Raw genomic sequence first — 13,177 nt, forward strand, 5'->3', positions numbered from 1 at the left:
TGGACACTTGGGCAGATGGGAGGGTACACAAAAATGTTGGCTTAGAGCACACAGGCTCGCTGCCCACAATGGTGGCAGCCTAAATACAATCGTTGGAGAGACGACCTTGCGAGATGCGAGTCGTCGGTCTCCATGTCATATACCGTGTCGACGCCATGCACATGGAAGCTCGGGTCTTCGCCGCAATGCTGCCTGAATGCATACATGAGAACCCATCCACGTCATTGGGTGTAATACCGATGGGCTTCGAAGGCCGTTGCTAGGGCGCGTTGGAACTCGGACAAGGCCGACGTCTCGGGGTCGGCGGGGAAAGGCAGGTGAAAGCCGCACCGACAGGACACAACGCGCGTCTCGACGTCTTCGGTCCAGTCGATGGCTTCGTCAAGACCCGACTTTTGCAGATCGGACACAGCACAAACTCGGCTTGCTGGCAGAGGTCGAGGTCCTCAAAGTCGGCGATCCATGCTTCTTCCTCCGCGAGCGCGGCCTCGGCCTGGATAATGTCTTCATGCGTGACCTCGTCCCGGAGCGCAGCTTCGAGGCTCATGAGAATGTCGAGGTAGTCGTCCTGCGAGAGCTCGCCGTTGACGAGGAGCTCGTCCATCGCATTGACCTCGGAGACGTCCATGACCTCGGCGGCGACGTCCGAGAAGCAGTTGCGGAGGTTGTCGAGGATGCGCTTCCGGTGCTTCTTCATGTGGTCCATGCAGCGCTTCTTGATGCGCTCCTTGAGACCCATGGGGCTCATGAAGGTCACGTCCCGGCCTTGCGCGGCCCAGCGCTGCTTGCCTCGGACTCCCGCCATCATGCGCTTCTCAGAAATACCCGCGCGGGGAATTGTGCTCTCGATACAAGCACCACCATACCCTTGCTACAAGAACAGCTCGCGCGCGGTTTCCACGCGCGCTCATTGGTCAGCACCACACGTCACTGTATTTAATACTACTGTACTTGATGTTTGTATCCAACGGTCGTATTTCTTTTTTAAATGGGACCTGGCGATCTGGTTCGACACCCCGGGGCACATCAAGTTGAAGTTCATTTTTTGTGACGACGCCGCCAACGACGCCAGCATGCAGCATGGATCAGTCGCCATCGCAACGAAGAAGCTGGGGGATCTACGATGGACAAGTCGCAGGATACAATATGCAGTGGCTGCTAGGGACAGCGGACCACACGTGGCAGGGACCATATATGAGGCGGTCTCACGAGTGCACGGTAGTAAGAGTTGCAGTATTAGTAGTATGGAGGAAAAGAAGGTCAGTCTAATAAACGGTTGAATCAAAGGCGCACACGGAGTTGTAATTCTTGAACGTCGTCGTCTACTCGGTCAGAAGCTTGAGCTTCTCATAGGCCGAGTTGATGATGCCCCACGAAACAAGCGACCGGACAAAGTTGATGTGCACGCCTCGGTAGACGTGTCGCCAGCTGTGGTCGCGTTCGACGTACGTCAATCGGAGGGCCTCGGCGACACCAATGTACTCGCCACCATAAATACTTTGCATGCGCGTCTTGGCGACTAATTTCAGGTCCATGAGTCGAGAACGAAGAGGACGAGCATACCGTTGAGGGGGAAGAAGAGTGTGCTGAGAAAGGCGCCGAGGACCGCGCCCGAGACAAAGTCGGCGGCCAGCGTCGTGTGCGGCGTCGTCGTCTCGGGCAAGAAGTCGCGCACGTTCTCGCGCAGACCAAAAAGACAACGTTCGAAGGGCCGTTGCGCAAGAGAACCGCCGAGAGCCCTCGGTAGTGCTCGCGTACGCCGAGCATGCTGATCCGATAGAAGGCGTCGATCGCGCCCTTGAACTCGTTGTTGTACTTGACCGTTTGCAGAAGGGTTTGCGCGCGCTACGCCTCGTCATGAGCGGCGAAGAGAGTGATGCAAGCGTACCTCGAACGGTGTCAAAATCGCCTCGGACGTCCCCGAGAGAAAAGCCGCGTAGTGCGACGTCGCAATGCCGTTGATGTGGTTGCCATACTCGTCCGTCATGGCGTCGTTGTAGCAGTTGTAGAGGCCAAACATGAACGACTTGGCGGCCGCGGCTTGCATGAGCGGCGGGCGCACGCCGCGGTACAGCATGTTCCAGCCGTCTTGCTGGAGGCTTTGCCACGCTTGGACGGTGGATGAGCCATAGAGCTACAAGGCATGAGAACGTTGGCATCATGTGTGGATGCGTACTTGCTGGCGGAACATGATCTTGTTGGGCACGAAGGTTAGGACGATGTTGATGGCGGCGGCCGTGCCACCGCAGGCAAACTCGCGCAGGTTCGGGTTCTGCGCAAAGAAACCGGTCGGCTCGACGGCCATCGAGTCCATGGAGTTGGCAGGTAGATGGACGACGACGACGATGGACGCGCTCGTGAGCCCACGGCGAATGCGTTCGAATGACGCAGGCTTCAGAGCTGGTGCATCCGGATACACATCGTATGTTCGATTGTCTCCTGCCTTGTATGCACGGAGCGAAATAAAATAAAGATGCCGGATTAAAATAGCGTATCCGGATAATGCAGCACGCGAGAAAATGAATGGATTAAAGTCCGAAATATCTGCGAATCAGACGTGCCGACGCGCACCAAATATAGCCAATCACAGAGAAGGATTGCATGGCTTGTCACACATGAGTCAGGCAGGGACGTGAGTCGTGGCAGCTTCACAGCAGCCGACGACTTGAAGGCTGCGCGCTCGCACGCTACTATCGACCGTTCCCATATCGCTCGCGTCAATAATGCAAATATCGACCGTTCCCATAACGTCACTGTCGTGTTCTATATATTGAAAGTGAGATGAAGAGCGTACTTCCCAGATGCCTGTAGAGACAACGACATCCGACCTCTCGTCGACGGCAAGTCGAATCCGAGTCTGAGCTGCTCGTGGTACCATTAGGTTGGTGAACGCTACTGGAGAAGCCATCTTGTCTGGCGGTGCGGGTTGGTGAACGCTACTGGAGAAGCCATCTTGTCTGGCGGTGCGACCGAACGACAGAATGAAACAAGCAAAATATACACAACGGTCCTTTTAAAGTGTCCGCGCCAGCTCGGTCTGCACGATGGACGGCCACGCCTTGGTGAGCGTCGTCTTGTACTCGTCTTTGATCCACTTGAGGAGCTCATCGAGGAGGAACTTGGGGTTCTTCTTCCACTGCGCGCAGAGCGTCGCGCGCGTCGCAATGTCGTTTCTAGTATGTATCAACTTGATACAAGGATACCATGGTTGCATTCAGCGTACCGCTCGAGGGCCATGACGAGCAGCTGGATCTTGGCGTCAAACTTTTTGCGCAAGAGCGAGGCACTCGGCTCCTTGAGCCGCGTCGCGAACGGCAGCAGCGACGGCACGACCGCGCCGTCCAAGAGGCAGCGCGCAAACCAGCGCACGCGCATCGTGCCCGCGGGGTACTCGACCTACGCTCGGTGACGACACCACTTTACGAGTCTGCGTACCGTCACAACGGGCAGTTCCCATTGGTGCACGCCGTACACGGGCTTGACAAAGCAGTCGACGCGGTCCAAGGCTGCATTGTAGCGCGGCGATGGGGCCGTCAGCGGCTCGGAGAGCTTGCAGAGCGGCGACGACTGCGCAATCGCAAAGAGCCAATCGGGCTCGATGGCGGTCACCGTCTTCATGCACGCGCGCGACGACCGGACAATGGTGTTGTAGACCACAAATGGCGGCAGCTACGATCGCATTCCAGTCGCCATAGTGACAAGAGCTCTGGAAATACCTTGGCCGGCTCACGTGTAAAGACATGCGAGTGCGGATGAATGTAGATCGGCTCGTTGACGAGGCCGCTGCACGAGACGTACGCACAGTTGCGCTCAATCTTGGTGCCTTCCGTGATCGTGCCCGGCGGGGCGCGGTGCGCGACGTGATCGAGGTACCCTACGTCCATAACAATTAAGACATGTTGTCCAAACCATGGGCGGCGCACCGGCCGCGACGATCTGGCGAATCGTGTCTTGCTCCTCGGGGCTCGGCGGCGGCATGTTGGGGCGCAAGGCCACGGGCGTGTAGCTCGCATCGTTCGAGAAGAGCTTGTTGACGATGAGCGTGAGCTGGCTGCGCAGCTTGAGCATTTGCTCCATGATCTACGGATGCCACCAGTGAGTCGCCTCCCTTCTTCGTCTGTAGTGTAGAGTACCTTGGCGTGCAGATGGTTTTCCTCGCAAAACGCTGGCGACGCGCCCGAGTAGGCGTACGCACCGGCTGCGCGAAGCATGCCGAGAACGTCGCTCTCTTCATCGACCCACTGGCTGTGCTTGCGCATCTCCTCGGCTTCCTTCCACTCCTTGGCCATGTCGTCGCTCATTAAATAACCGGCTCGTCCGGCTCGTCCGCATCCTCTTCCTTGTCCTTGCGCTCGACGGCGAGCACAAAGGGCGGCTGCCCCGTCAGACTTGCGACGACCGCAATGATGTACTCGAGGCACCCGACCTGCTTGGCGATTAGCAGCATCTTGGCAAACCTATCGCAGCGTGATGAGATCACGATAGGCACACGACTTGGCGCACCGGGCCGCGACGGGGAAGAGCGCCAGCGTCCGGCCGAGGCTCGTGATCGTGTCGTTCTCCATGTTGAGCGCCCCGAGGTGCATGAGCGTCGTCATCGCCGCCTTGAGCGCGACGGCTTCCGGGGGCGTCGGGAATGGAAAGTTGAGGATGCGCTCAATGCCCATGGCTTTCATCTGCAAGATGACGTCCTCGATCGGCTGCGTCAAGAGCTACGACCACATATCAGATCGTAGCGTTCTGGATCGCGTCGACCTGAGGCGGCGAAAACTTGGGAAACTCGTTTTCATACACGGCCGACGAGTACAAGCGGTAGCAGTGGCCGGGGCCAGTACGGCCGGCACGACCCGCGCGCTGATCAGCACTCGCCTTGCTGATCCACTGCACTTGGAATTCGGAAATACCCGTCTTCAGGTCAAACACGCGCTCCTTGGTGCGGCCCGCGTCCACAACGTACCTACATCCTATGAGACAAGACAAGAGGCTCAGACGTTGTCTACCGGACGCCTGGGATCGTCAGCGACGTCTCAGCCACGTTGGTGGCAACCACAATCAACCGGTGCTTGGGCGGTGGCGCCTCAAAGACCTACCATCGAGCACGATAAGATCTAGGAGGATGCAAGCAAAAGCGCACCTTCATCTGTTCGTCGTTCGCGAGCATCGAGTAGAGCGGGAGAACGTGCACGTACGGCGTCGAGTTCTCCGTCGAGCCTTCTTCGTCGTCTTCGGGCTGATGGTCGTTTTCTTCCTCCGAGTCGGACGCATCCGAGTCCTTCTCGTCCAAAAGCACTTCGTCACCGAGGAGCTCGGCTTCTTCGACGTCGGCCTCCTCGTCGTCGTCGTCGTGCTCGCGCGCAAACCAGTCGTCGTTCGCGTCCGACTCGCCTTGGTTGCGCCGAGAGAGTTTGCGGGCTTTCCGGGTAATCTTGGAGCCCATGGTGCGGCGCAACTTGCGGCACAACTGGAGGATCTCGCGCTGACCCGTCAAGAAGACAAGAATCGCACCGTCGGGTAGCTTGCGGTGGATCTTGGAGACCTATGTAGCAACGTATCAATCCTCCCATTCGGATGCAGATCTGATTGATGGATACCTTTTGGTAGGCGGCATGGACATAGTCGTTGAGCTCCGTGTGCTTGTTGAAATGCACCGAGACAGGGTACTGACGCGCGTCGACCTTGATGACTGGCGGCGGTGACGGGAAGAGCGTCTTGTTCATGGTGAAGTCTTCGACCCGCAGCGTCGCCGACATGATCACCTACAGACTATGTGATGATGTCTGTACGGAAGGATCGAGGCGCCTACGAGTTTGAGCGGCTTGAGCGGCGGCGGCGCATTCGCCCGCTCGTCGGGCGTCATCGACGCGTACATCTCCTGCTCTTCCGCGGCCATTTGCGCGCGGAAGGGCGCGACGCGCGAGAGAAGGCCGATAAGGATGTCCGTGTTGACGTTGCGCTCGTGGGCTTCATCGAGAAGGATGATCGAGTACCTACACGACATATTGATTTGAGCATTGACTTTGCATTTTGGGGATTTGTAGGTCGCACTTTTTAAGCAAGAAATCTTGCTGGATTTCCTTGAGCAAAATACCGTCCGTCATGAATTTGATGCGCGTCTCGGTGCCAACGTGTTCGTTATCGTACCGAATTTGGTACCCGACCGACCCGTGCTTCCCAAACGGGACGTTGAGCTCGGTCGCGACGCGCTGGGCCGTGCTCACAGCAGCGACACGACGCGGCTGCGTCACGCCAATCATGCCTAGTCGTCAACGCGCTATACGACAATATTGTATGGTGTCGTCGTGTACCTGGGTTGTGTTCGTCAAAGCCGTAACCCGCCTCGTAGAGGAACTGCGGCACTTGCGTCGTCTTGCCACTGCCCGTCTCACCGCAGAGGATCACAACAGCGTGGAGCGAAATCGCTTCCATGATCTCTTGTTCCGAGCTGCAGACCGGCAGCTGCATGCGCGAGAGCTGGATCGACTCGATGCGGTTGACGGCGACGAGCGTCTTCTTGACTTCAACGACCGGAAGCGTCTCGGCGGTGGCCACCATCTCGGACGTCGTCGGCAGCGGAATCGCCGCCGGCACGTACTTGGGCGCGTCCGCGTACTTGTCGGCAACGGCCGGCGCAACCGTACCGGCCAGCTTTTGCAGACGCTTCTCTTCGTTCTTCTGGCGGAGTTCGAGGAGCTTGGCCATGAGCGCCGACTGCGACGACGACGAGACCGCCTCCGACATGGTCGCTTCGGGCGCCAGTGTTGCGACCGCCGGGGCCGCCGATGGCATTTGCACAACGTTGACAATGCTCTTGGACTTCTTCTTCTTGGCGGCAGCCGCGTTGGACGTCGTCGTTGTGGGCGCCGCCGCCGTTGTCGCGGCAGCCACCAGCGTCGGCGTCGGCTCGGTCGTGTCCATGTCGTACTCGTCGACGACGGGCTTTTCCTGGTAGAGCTCGCTCCGCGCAGCGTCTGTGAGCGTAAGGCCGGCCTTTTCTTGGTTGACGGACCGACGCAAACGCTCCCGAAGCGTCTCCTTGTGCCCAAGGCGCGCAGTCGAGTACATGAGGTTCAAGTGCGCCTGCGGCAGTTGTTGTTGCTCGAGTGACTGGAGCACAACGTCGCGCTTGGCCTCCTTCGCCTTGCGTGCTTCCAGCTGCGCGAGCTTCTTGCGCTTTGTCTTGCTGAGCTTCTTGGCTTGCGCCATGACCGCTTCGCTGATCGCCTCGGGCTTCTTCTCGGTCTTCTTCTTCTTGGTCATAATGAGCAGCTCGTCCTCGTTGCCGCCGAGCTCCTCCATGAGCTCCTTGGAGAGAAGGCCTTCATGTTCGGTGTCTTCCATGGGTACGTCGGCGGCCGACGTCGGGGGAGGCGGTGCCACGGCCGGAGTCAGCACGCGCTTCTTGTTGCCCTTGGCCATGCTCGAAAATGGATCGCGAGCCTAAGTACGTTGGAAATACACATTTGATTGGCTATTAATACCGAATACACGCGCGTGATTGGCTATTTGAGGCTAAAATGTGGTCGCTCAACATGGTTGGTCGATTTGTCTAAAGCTGTCTTATTGGCTGGCACGGTATCCAACAAATAGTGTTATGAAACGCCCCCGCTGACCACGATGATCCGCCTTGATATAGTGTGCGCGTCACAGTGCTGTTCAAGGAGGTCGAATGCAGCCTCCGACCATGCTAGCAGACTTTGCAAAAGCTCAATGCCGCATGTGATTCGCGCCAGAAAGAGCGCAGAACTGCTACCGAATGTGGCCGGTGCGAGCGCCTTTTCGCTAGTACTCCGGACGACGCACTAAAGATTCGCGTAGCTCACGTGCATAGATAGATAAACGCGTTTTTGGTTGATCTCCATCACTTTGACCGGCATTTTCATTGATGAAGACGGGCACGGAGCTAGTCGCAGTCGATCGTCGTCCATCGACTTAAGCAATATGAGGTTTCGCGCCATTTTTGGTCAAGGACATTGTCCTCCGTGAAATGATTCCCTCGTATTGATAGAGTCTTCGAGCAAACAACTATGTAGTGTATCTGCCATCTTGCGTTCGTTTGCTTTCATACTACGCCTACTTGGTCTCCCTCCCATTGCAGGGGATCTTCCAGGCATCCAGGCCGGCTTGTGATTGGTGGTTCCCAGACTAATTTCGTTGCACACTATTTGATGTAGTACACGAATTGCGTGTAAAAAGGCCAACTGAAAAGCCGCCATTGGTTGGCAGACACAGGACCTCAGTGTTGAAACATCTTTGAAGGATGCCGACGAAGCGCGTGAAGGGGAAGAAGAAGCTGAAGAGCATCAAGGCCAAGCAGACGGACGCGCATGGCTCCAAGCGCCGCCTGGCGAAGCTCGGGAAGGAGCAGCGCAAGGGCATGAAGGGCACGGTCGCCAACTACATTACGCGCTCGCAGGCCATCAAGAAGCTCCAGATCACGCTCAAGGACTTCCGCCGCCTCTGCATCCTCAAGGGTATCTACCCGCGCGACCCGAAGAAGAAGGCGAGCGGCAAGGCCACGACGTACTACTACATCAAGGACATTATGCACCTCGCCCACGAACCGATCCTCAACAAGTTCCGCGAGTTCAAGACCTTCATGAAGAAGCTCAAGAAGTCGCTTGGCCGCAAGGACATCTCCGAGGCGCGCCGCAAGAACGACCAGAAGCCTACGTACGAGCTCGACCACATTGTCAAGGAGCGCTACCCGCGCTTTGTTGACGCGCTCGGCGACCTCGATGATGCGCTCTGCTTGATCCACCTCTTTGCGGTCATGCCGGCCATCAACGGCATCAAGTCCAAGCTCACGGAGACGTGCCTCCGCCTCGTGCGCGAGTGGCAGAACTACGTCTCGGTCTCTCGCAGCTTGACCAAGGTGTTTGTGTCGATCAAGGGCATCTACTACCAGGCGTCGGTCCTCGGCGAAACCATCACGTGGCTCGTGCCCCACACGTTCACGCCGCAGATGGACAAGCACGTTGACCTCCGCGTCATGCTTACGTTCCTCGAGTTTTACGAAGTCCTCCTCAAGTTTGTCAACTTCAAGCTCTACACGGACATTGGCGTCGCATACCCGCCCCAGATTGACCTGCAGCTCGACGGCGCTGGCGTCCAGCTTGCCGCCATGAAGCTGCAGAAGCTCGAGGCCAAGAACGCCGCCCCCAAGGCGACCAAGGCCAAGGACGACGAGGACGTCGACATGGCGAGCAACGACGACGCGGTCCGCGCGCAGCAGAAGGCCTCGGAAGGTCGCATTGCGTCGCTCCAAATCTCAGCCGAGGCCGACAACGACGCCGAGGAAGAGGTCGCCAACTATGGCAAGATGACCGAGTCGCTGGAAGCGGCGTTCGCCTCGGATGCGCTCGCGGCTCAGTTTGTCGCAGACACGAACGCCGAGGAGTCGCACCACAAGCTCTTCAACGGTCTCCGGTTCTTTCTCTCGCGCGAAGTGCCGGGTGCCCCGTTGGAGTTTGTGATTCGCGCGCAGGGCGGCGTCGTTGGCTGGGAAGGCCAGGGCTCGCCGTTCAACGAGAAGAGCGATCTCATCACGCACCACATTATGGATCGCCCGCACCAAGGTCACCGCTACTTTACCCGCGAGTACGTCCAGCCGCAGTGGATTTTCGACTCTGTCAACAACGGCGTGCTCTTGCCGCTGGACAAGTACGTGCCGGGTGCGTCGCTGCCGCCGCATCTCTCGCCGTTTGTCGATGACGCGGCTGAGGGCTACGTGCCCGACTACCGCAAGCAGCTCGACAAGCTCAAGTCGGCGCTCGACGTCCACGCTGAACTTGCTGAGGAAGAAGACGACGAAGACGACGAGGTGTCGGAGGACGAAGAAGCCGTGTACGCGCAGGGCCTCAAGGACGAAGCCGACGGCAAGGTCGAGGCTGGCAACAGCGACGACGACGACGACGAAGATGAGGATTCGTCGAGCAAGAAGCGATCGGCCCCGACCGCCGTCTCGGACAAGCCCACCAAGAAGATGAAGAAGCAGGCCGAAGACGAGGAGCTCCATGAAATGGCTGTCTCGATGATGAACAAGAAGGCCAAGAGATTATACAGCCGCATGCAGCACGGCATTGGCAAGAAGTCGGACGCTGTCAAGGCCCTCGAGGACAAGAAGAAGGCGTTGGACGCTGCCAAGAAGGCCAAGAAGTAAAACACGACGACTACTATATTAACAGAACAACACGGTTGGATATTAGATGTACAATATTGTCTTTCTTTCCCCAAAGCCATCGACGAATCGATGCGAGCACGTTGAAGCTGGAGGCGTTTCACTTGTGATGGCACCTCATGCCGCCACGTCATATCGATGGACGCAATAAGAACCCGACACATCGGGGGATGGTTCAGCGTTATTAATACTAAATCGACACTACTAGGCGTCGAGCTGGTTGCTGCTTCGCGCAGCATCGAACCGTCGACCGTTCAAAACATCCGTCTTGGAGATCTCGGTGGCGTATGCATTGCGGTTCTGTAGAATCTCGTGGGCGTGCAGTCGTCGGTTCTTTTCGTGGCGCACGGTGGCTTTTCGATGGTCCTTGTCGTCGCGAAGGCGGGCTTTGGTCTCGAGCGTCGCGCGTTCGTTGAGCTCGTCTTTGGCGGCAAACTCGTGCTCCTTGACGAGTGCTTGTTGGTGCCGATACAAGTGGCGCACGTTTTTGGCCATGAGCTTGGTCGCGGCGTCCGTGCGCGCATCCTACGCGCGTTTGCTGCCATCAATGCGGTGGCGACGCGTGTCCTACGGTCTGCGTCGCGCGCTGTTTGATGGTCGCTTCGCGCTCGGCGCCCAGCGACTGCTGCATGAAATGGCGCTCTTCCAGCATGTTTTTCGCCGCACCGAGAAACATGCGCTTGTTGGCGATGAGCTCCTCTTCGTCACGGAGACGCCGCGCGTCGGCCTCGCGCTCGGCGCGCTGCTTGGTCATTTTGGCCGCGAGCTTGAGGTTGCCTTCGTCCCGCATTTTCTTTTCTTTTTCTAGCTTTTCCAGCTCGAGTTGTTTCTTGCGCGCACGCGCCGCGCGGTTCGCCGTCGCCGCCGACTCTACGCATCAATCTATCAATGTATCAAGATTGAGTGCGACGACGTACGGCGAATGCGCGCAATGTTCTGCACTCGGGATTTGAGGTCCTCTTCCTTGTCCTTCTTGCTCTCTAGAATGTGCTCGCGGCGCTCGGCTTCCCACTCGGCCTCTTGAACTTTTTTCATTTGGAGGCGCTCCCGGAGCTCGACCAGCGACATTTCCTCCAACAAACCATAGTTGGAGCTCTCGGTCGGGTCAAACACCTAAGTCGCTACGAGATCCAGTCGATGGTGTCGGTCGTACCGCCACGTGCTCGCGGTGCACGCGGTCCAGCGCGCGGATTTGGCGAATGAGGTCTTCCCGCTGAGCTTGGTCGATCGCATCCTGCTCGGCTTTCCGTTGTCGCTCGGCTTCGAGCATTGCATTGAGCTCTTCTCGCTTCCGAGCATTTTCGAGGCGGACGCGCTCTTCGGCTTCGCGCGGCGCCACCTCGCGCGTCTGTTTGATGTCGGTTGCGATCTGTTGGTACTGCTGGTTGAGCTCGAGCTCTACGCACATAAAATGCAATGAAAGCCTTGGCGGTGCGGCCGAAATACCTTCTTGTCGCCGCTTCTCGTCGTTCTCACGCGCGACGAGCTTCATTTGGATGGCGACTTCGCGGTTCTCGGCCTTGGCGCGCAGACTAGGCAAGAGGATGCTAGCATTTTTCACATCGTCGGCGGAGGAGACCTCGCTTCGATGGCTTCGTGCTGAGCCTGCGCCATCTCGAGGCGCCGCATCTCGACTTGTCGGCGGTGGTCTTCGTCGTCCTTCTTGATCATGTCGCTCTGCCATCGGTAAAACTCGGACGCATCGCGCAGATCCGACTCGTACGCCTACAGGACCGAGCGTCAGTGCAGCGCCACATTGAGGTGTCGCCGACCTGAAGGATCTTGGCTTCCTTCTCTTGCTTCTTCTTGTACAACGCGTCTTCGCGCAAGATGGCCGCCGTGTTGAGTTTCACGGGCGCATCTTTTCCGTAAACAGCGGCGCCTACACGTACAAAATGTACCGAATGGCGACGCCAGCTAGTCAAATCGGCCTACCGGCTTGGCTTTGAATTTGAGTTTGAGCTCGGCCATGCGGGCGTCCTCAACCTCCTTCTTGATCGCATCCAGGTTGCTTCGCGTTTCTTCGAGCTTGAAAGGCTGCGCTGACGACTCTTCGTATTTTTTGAGCACCTAATTCGTATCGATTCGTTCTAGTCTGCTGATAAATAGGGGCTGCATTGCCTCTTGCTTGGCCGCCTCGCGCCGCTGCTTTTGCTGCGTCTCGAGGTCCGAGAGCGTGAGCTTGTTGAGCTCTGGTACCGGATTCGCCTTGATCTCGAGCGGAATACGCATCGGCTCCGCGATCGGGCGCGGCTTGGGCTTTGTTAAATTGGGCGCAATCGGGATCGTCGGCTCCTTGCTCGCGACGCGGACGATGCCGCCGTTGGCCTTGAGCGTCTCGCGCGCCGCGGCCATACCAAAGGCCTTGGCGTGGAGGTGGTCGAGGATGCCATTAATGTCGTGCTTGAAGACGAGCATTTTCGCGATCATTTCCTTCTACATGATGTCAAAAATGGTACAAAATCGGACAAGACACATGTTCGTGTTGTACCTCGATGAAAGCTTGGTCGAGGAGTCGAGTCCACTCGGCTTGGACCGGGTAAGATGGCTTCGTCAAAGAGGTAGGTGAGAAACACGTGCATCGACGTCGGGTTCTGCGACGACACGATGCTCTTGAAGGCGGGCATGCCGATTTCGCTCAGGCGGAAGATGCTCAGGTACGCGAGGATCATAAACTTGGTGTAGTCGTTCCGGCTGGTTTTCGCGCTATTGTCCATGTAAAAGTTGGCCAAAAACACCTTGAGCACGTCCTTGTAGCGCACGCAGCCATAGAGCACTTGATGCAGAAAGAGTCGGTCGGCGTCGGGCAAGTCGCGCAGCGCCTCGTCGACATGCGCGTCGACCGTCATGATGTTGGGGTCATATGACTTGACGAGCGCTTCGCAGGCGCCGAGAAGCTCCTTCCGCTTCATCTCGCGAGTTGCTGCTATTCAAGGATCGGTTTCGACGACATACACTCTGCATTTTGACTTGGGTGCACAAGTAGCTACGAATTTTGGC

At 57.7% G+C, this 13,177-nt stretch overlaps 6 protein-coding genes across 6 annotated transcripts; 1 reads left to right on the plus strand and 5 right to left on the minus strand.

The window, feature by feature from the left end:
• Nucleotides 1-87: 87 nt before the first annotated feature.
• On the minus strand, nucleotides 88-811 carry SPRG_08222 (hypothetical protein). Its single transcript, XM_012347466.1, has 2 exons — nucleotides 238-811; nucleotides 88-192 (listed from the first exon to the last, which is right to left on the minus strand). The coding sequence occupies exon 1, from the start codon at nucleotides 806-808 to the stop codon at nucleotides 260-262; it is 549 nt and encodes a 182-aa protein (XP_012202856.1). The 5' UTR covers nucleotides 809-811; the 3' UTR covers nucleotides 88-192; nucleotides 238-259.
• Nucleotides 812-1,322: 511 nt separating this feature from the next.
• SPRG_08223 (hypothetical protein) lies at nucleotides 1,323-2,314 on the minus strand (the record flags this gene model as incomplete). Its single annotated transcript, XM_012347467.1, has 5 exons — nucleotides 1,323-1,519; nucleotides 1,564-1,678; nucleotides 1,729-1,845; nucleotides 1,889-2,134; nucleotides 2,177-2,314. The coding sequence occupies 5 exons, from the start codon at nucleotides 2,312-2,314 to the stop codon at nucleotides 1,323-1,325; spliced, it is 813 nt and encodes a 270-aa protein (XP_012202857.1).
• A 699-nt stretch (nucleotides 2,315-3,013) lies between these two features.
• SPRG_08224 (hypothetical protein) lies at nucleotides 3,014-4,289 on the minus strand (the record flags this gene model as incomplete). Its single annotated transcript, XM_012347468.1, has 6 exons — nucleotides 3,014-3,173; nucleotides 3,224-3,396; nucleotides 3,436-3,669; nucleotides 3,717-3,874; nucleotides 3,924-4,080; nucleotides 4,134-4,289. The coding sequence occupies 6 exons, from the start codon at nucleotides 4,287-4,289 to the stop codon at nucleotides 3,014-3,016; spliced, it is 1,038 nt and encodes a 345-aa protein (XP_012202858.1).
• An 11-nt stretch (nucleotides 4,290-4,300) lies between these two features.
• On the minus strand, nucleotides 4,301-7,447 carry SPRG_08225 (hypothetical protein; the record flags this gene model as incomplete). The annotated part of the gene is made up of 9 exons (XM_012347469.1): nucleotides 6,306-7,447; nucleotides 6,046-6,256; nucleotides 5,804-5,987; nucleotides 5,592-5,756; nucleotides 5,135-5,536; nucleotides 5,001-5,086; nucleotides 4,756-4,957; nucleotides 4,504-4,712; nucleotides 4,301-4,457 (listed from the first exon to the last, which is right to left on the minus strand). Exons 1-9 carry the CDS (start codon nucleotides 7,414-7,416, stop codon nucleotides 4,301-4,303), a joined length of 2,727 nt encoding a protein of 908 aa, XP_012202859.1. The 5' UTR covers nucleotides 7,417-7,447.
• Nucleotides 7,448-8,244: 797 nt separating this feature from the next.
• Nucleotides 8,245-10,215, plus strand: SPRG_08226 (hypothetical protein). The gene has a single exon (XM_012347470.1). It carries the CDS (start codon nucleotides 8,258-8,260, stop codon nucleotides 10,157-10,159), a length of 1,902 nt encoding a protein of 633 aa, XP_012202860.1. The 5' UTR covers nucleotides 8,245-8,257; the 3' UTR covers nucleotides 10,160-10,215.
• A 117-nt stretch (nucleotides 10,216-10,332) lies between these two features.
• On the minus strand, nucleotides 10,333-13,103 carry SPRG_08227 (hypothetical protein). The gene is made up of 10 exons (XM_012347471.1): nucleotides 12,669-13,103; nucleotides 12,299-12,613; nucleotides 12,113-12,247; nucleotides 11,950-11,982; nucleotides 11,757-11,902; nucleotides 11,624-11,709; nucleotides 11,331-11,575; nucleotides 11,095-11,290; nucleotides 10,749-11,047; nucleotides 10,333-10,702 (listed from the first exon to the last, which is right to left on the minus strand). Exons 2-10 carry the CDS (start codon nucleotides 12,605-12,607, stop codon nucleotides 10,382-10,384), a joined length of 1,770 nt encoding a protein of 589 aa, XP_012202861.1. The 5' UTR covers nucleotides 12,608-12,613; nucleotides 12,669-13,103; the 3' UTR covers nucleotides 10,333-10,381.
• Between the last annotated feature and the right edge of the window lie 74 nt (nucleotides 13,104-13,177).

Source organism: Saprolegnia parasitica, assembly GCF_000151545.1.
Source record: "Saprolegnia parasitica CBS 223.65 unplaced genomic scaffold supercont2.36, whole genome shotgun sequence".
NCBI classification, from domain to species: domain Eukaryota; phylum Oomycota; class Saprolegniomycetes; order Saprolegniales; family Saprolegniaceae; genus Saprolegnia; species Saprolegnia parasitica.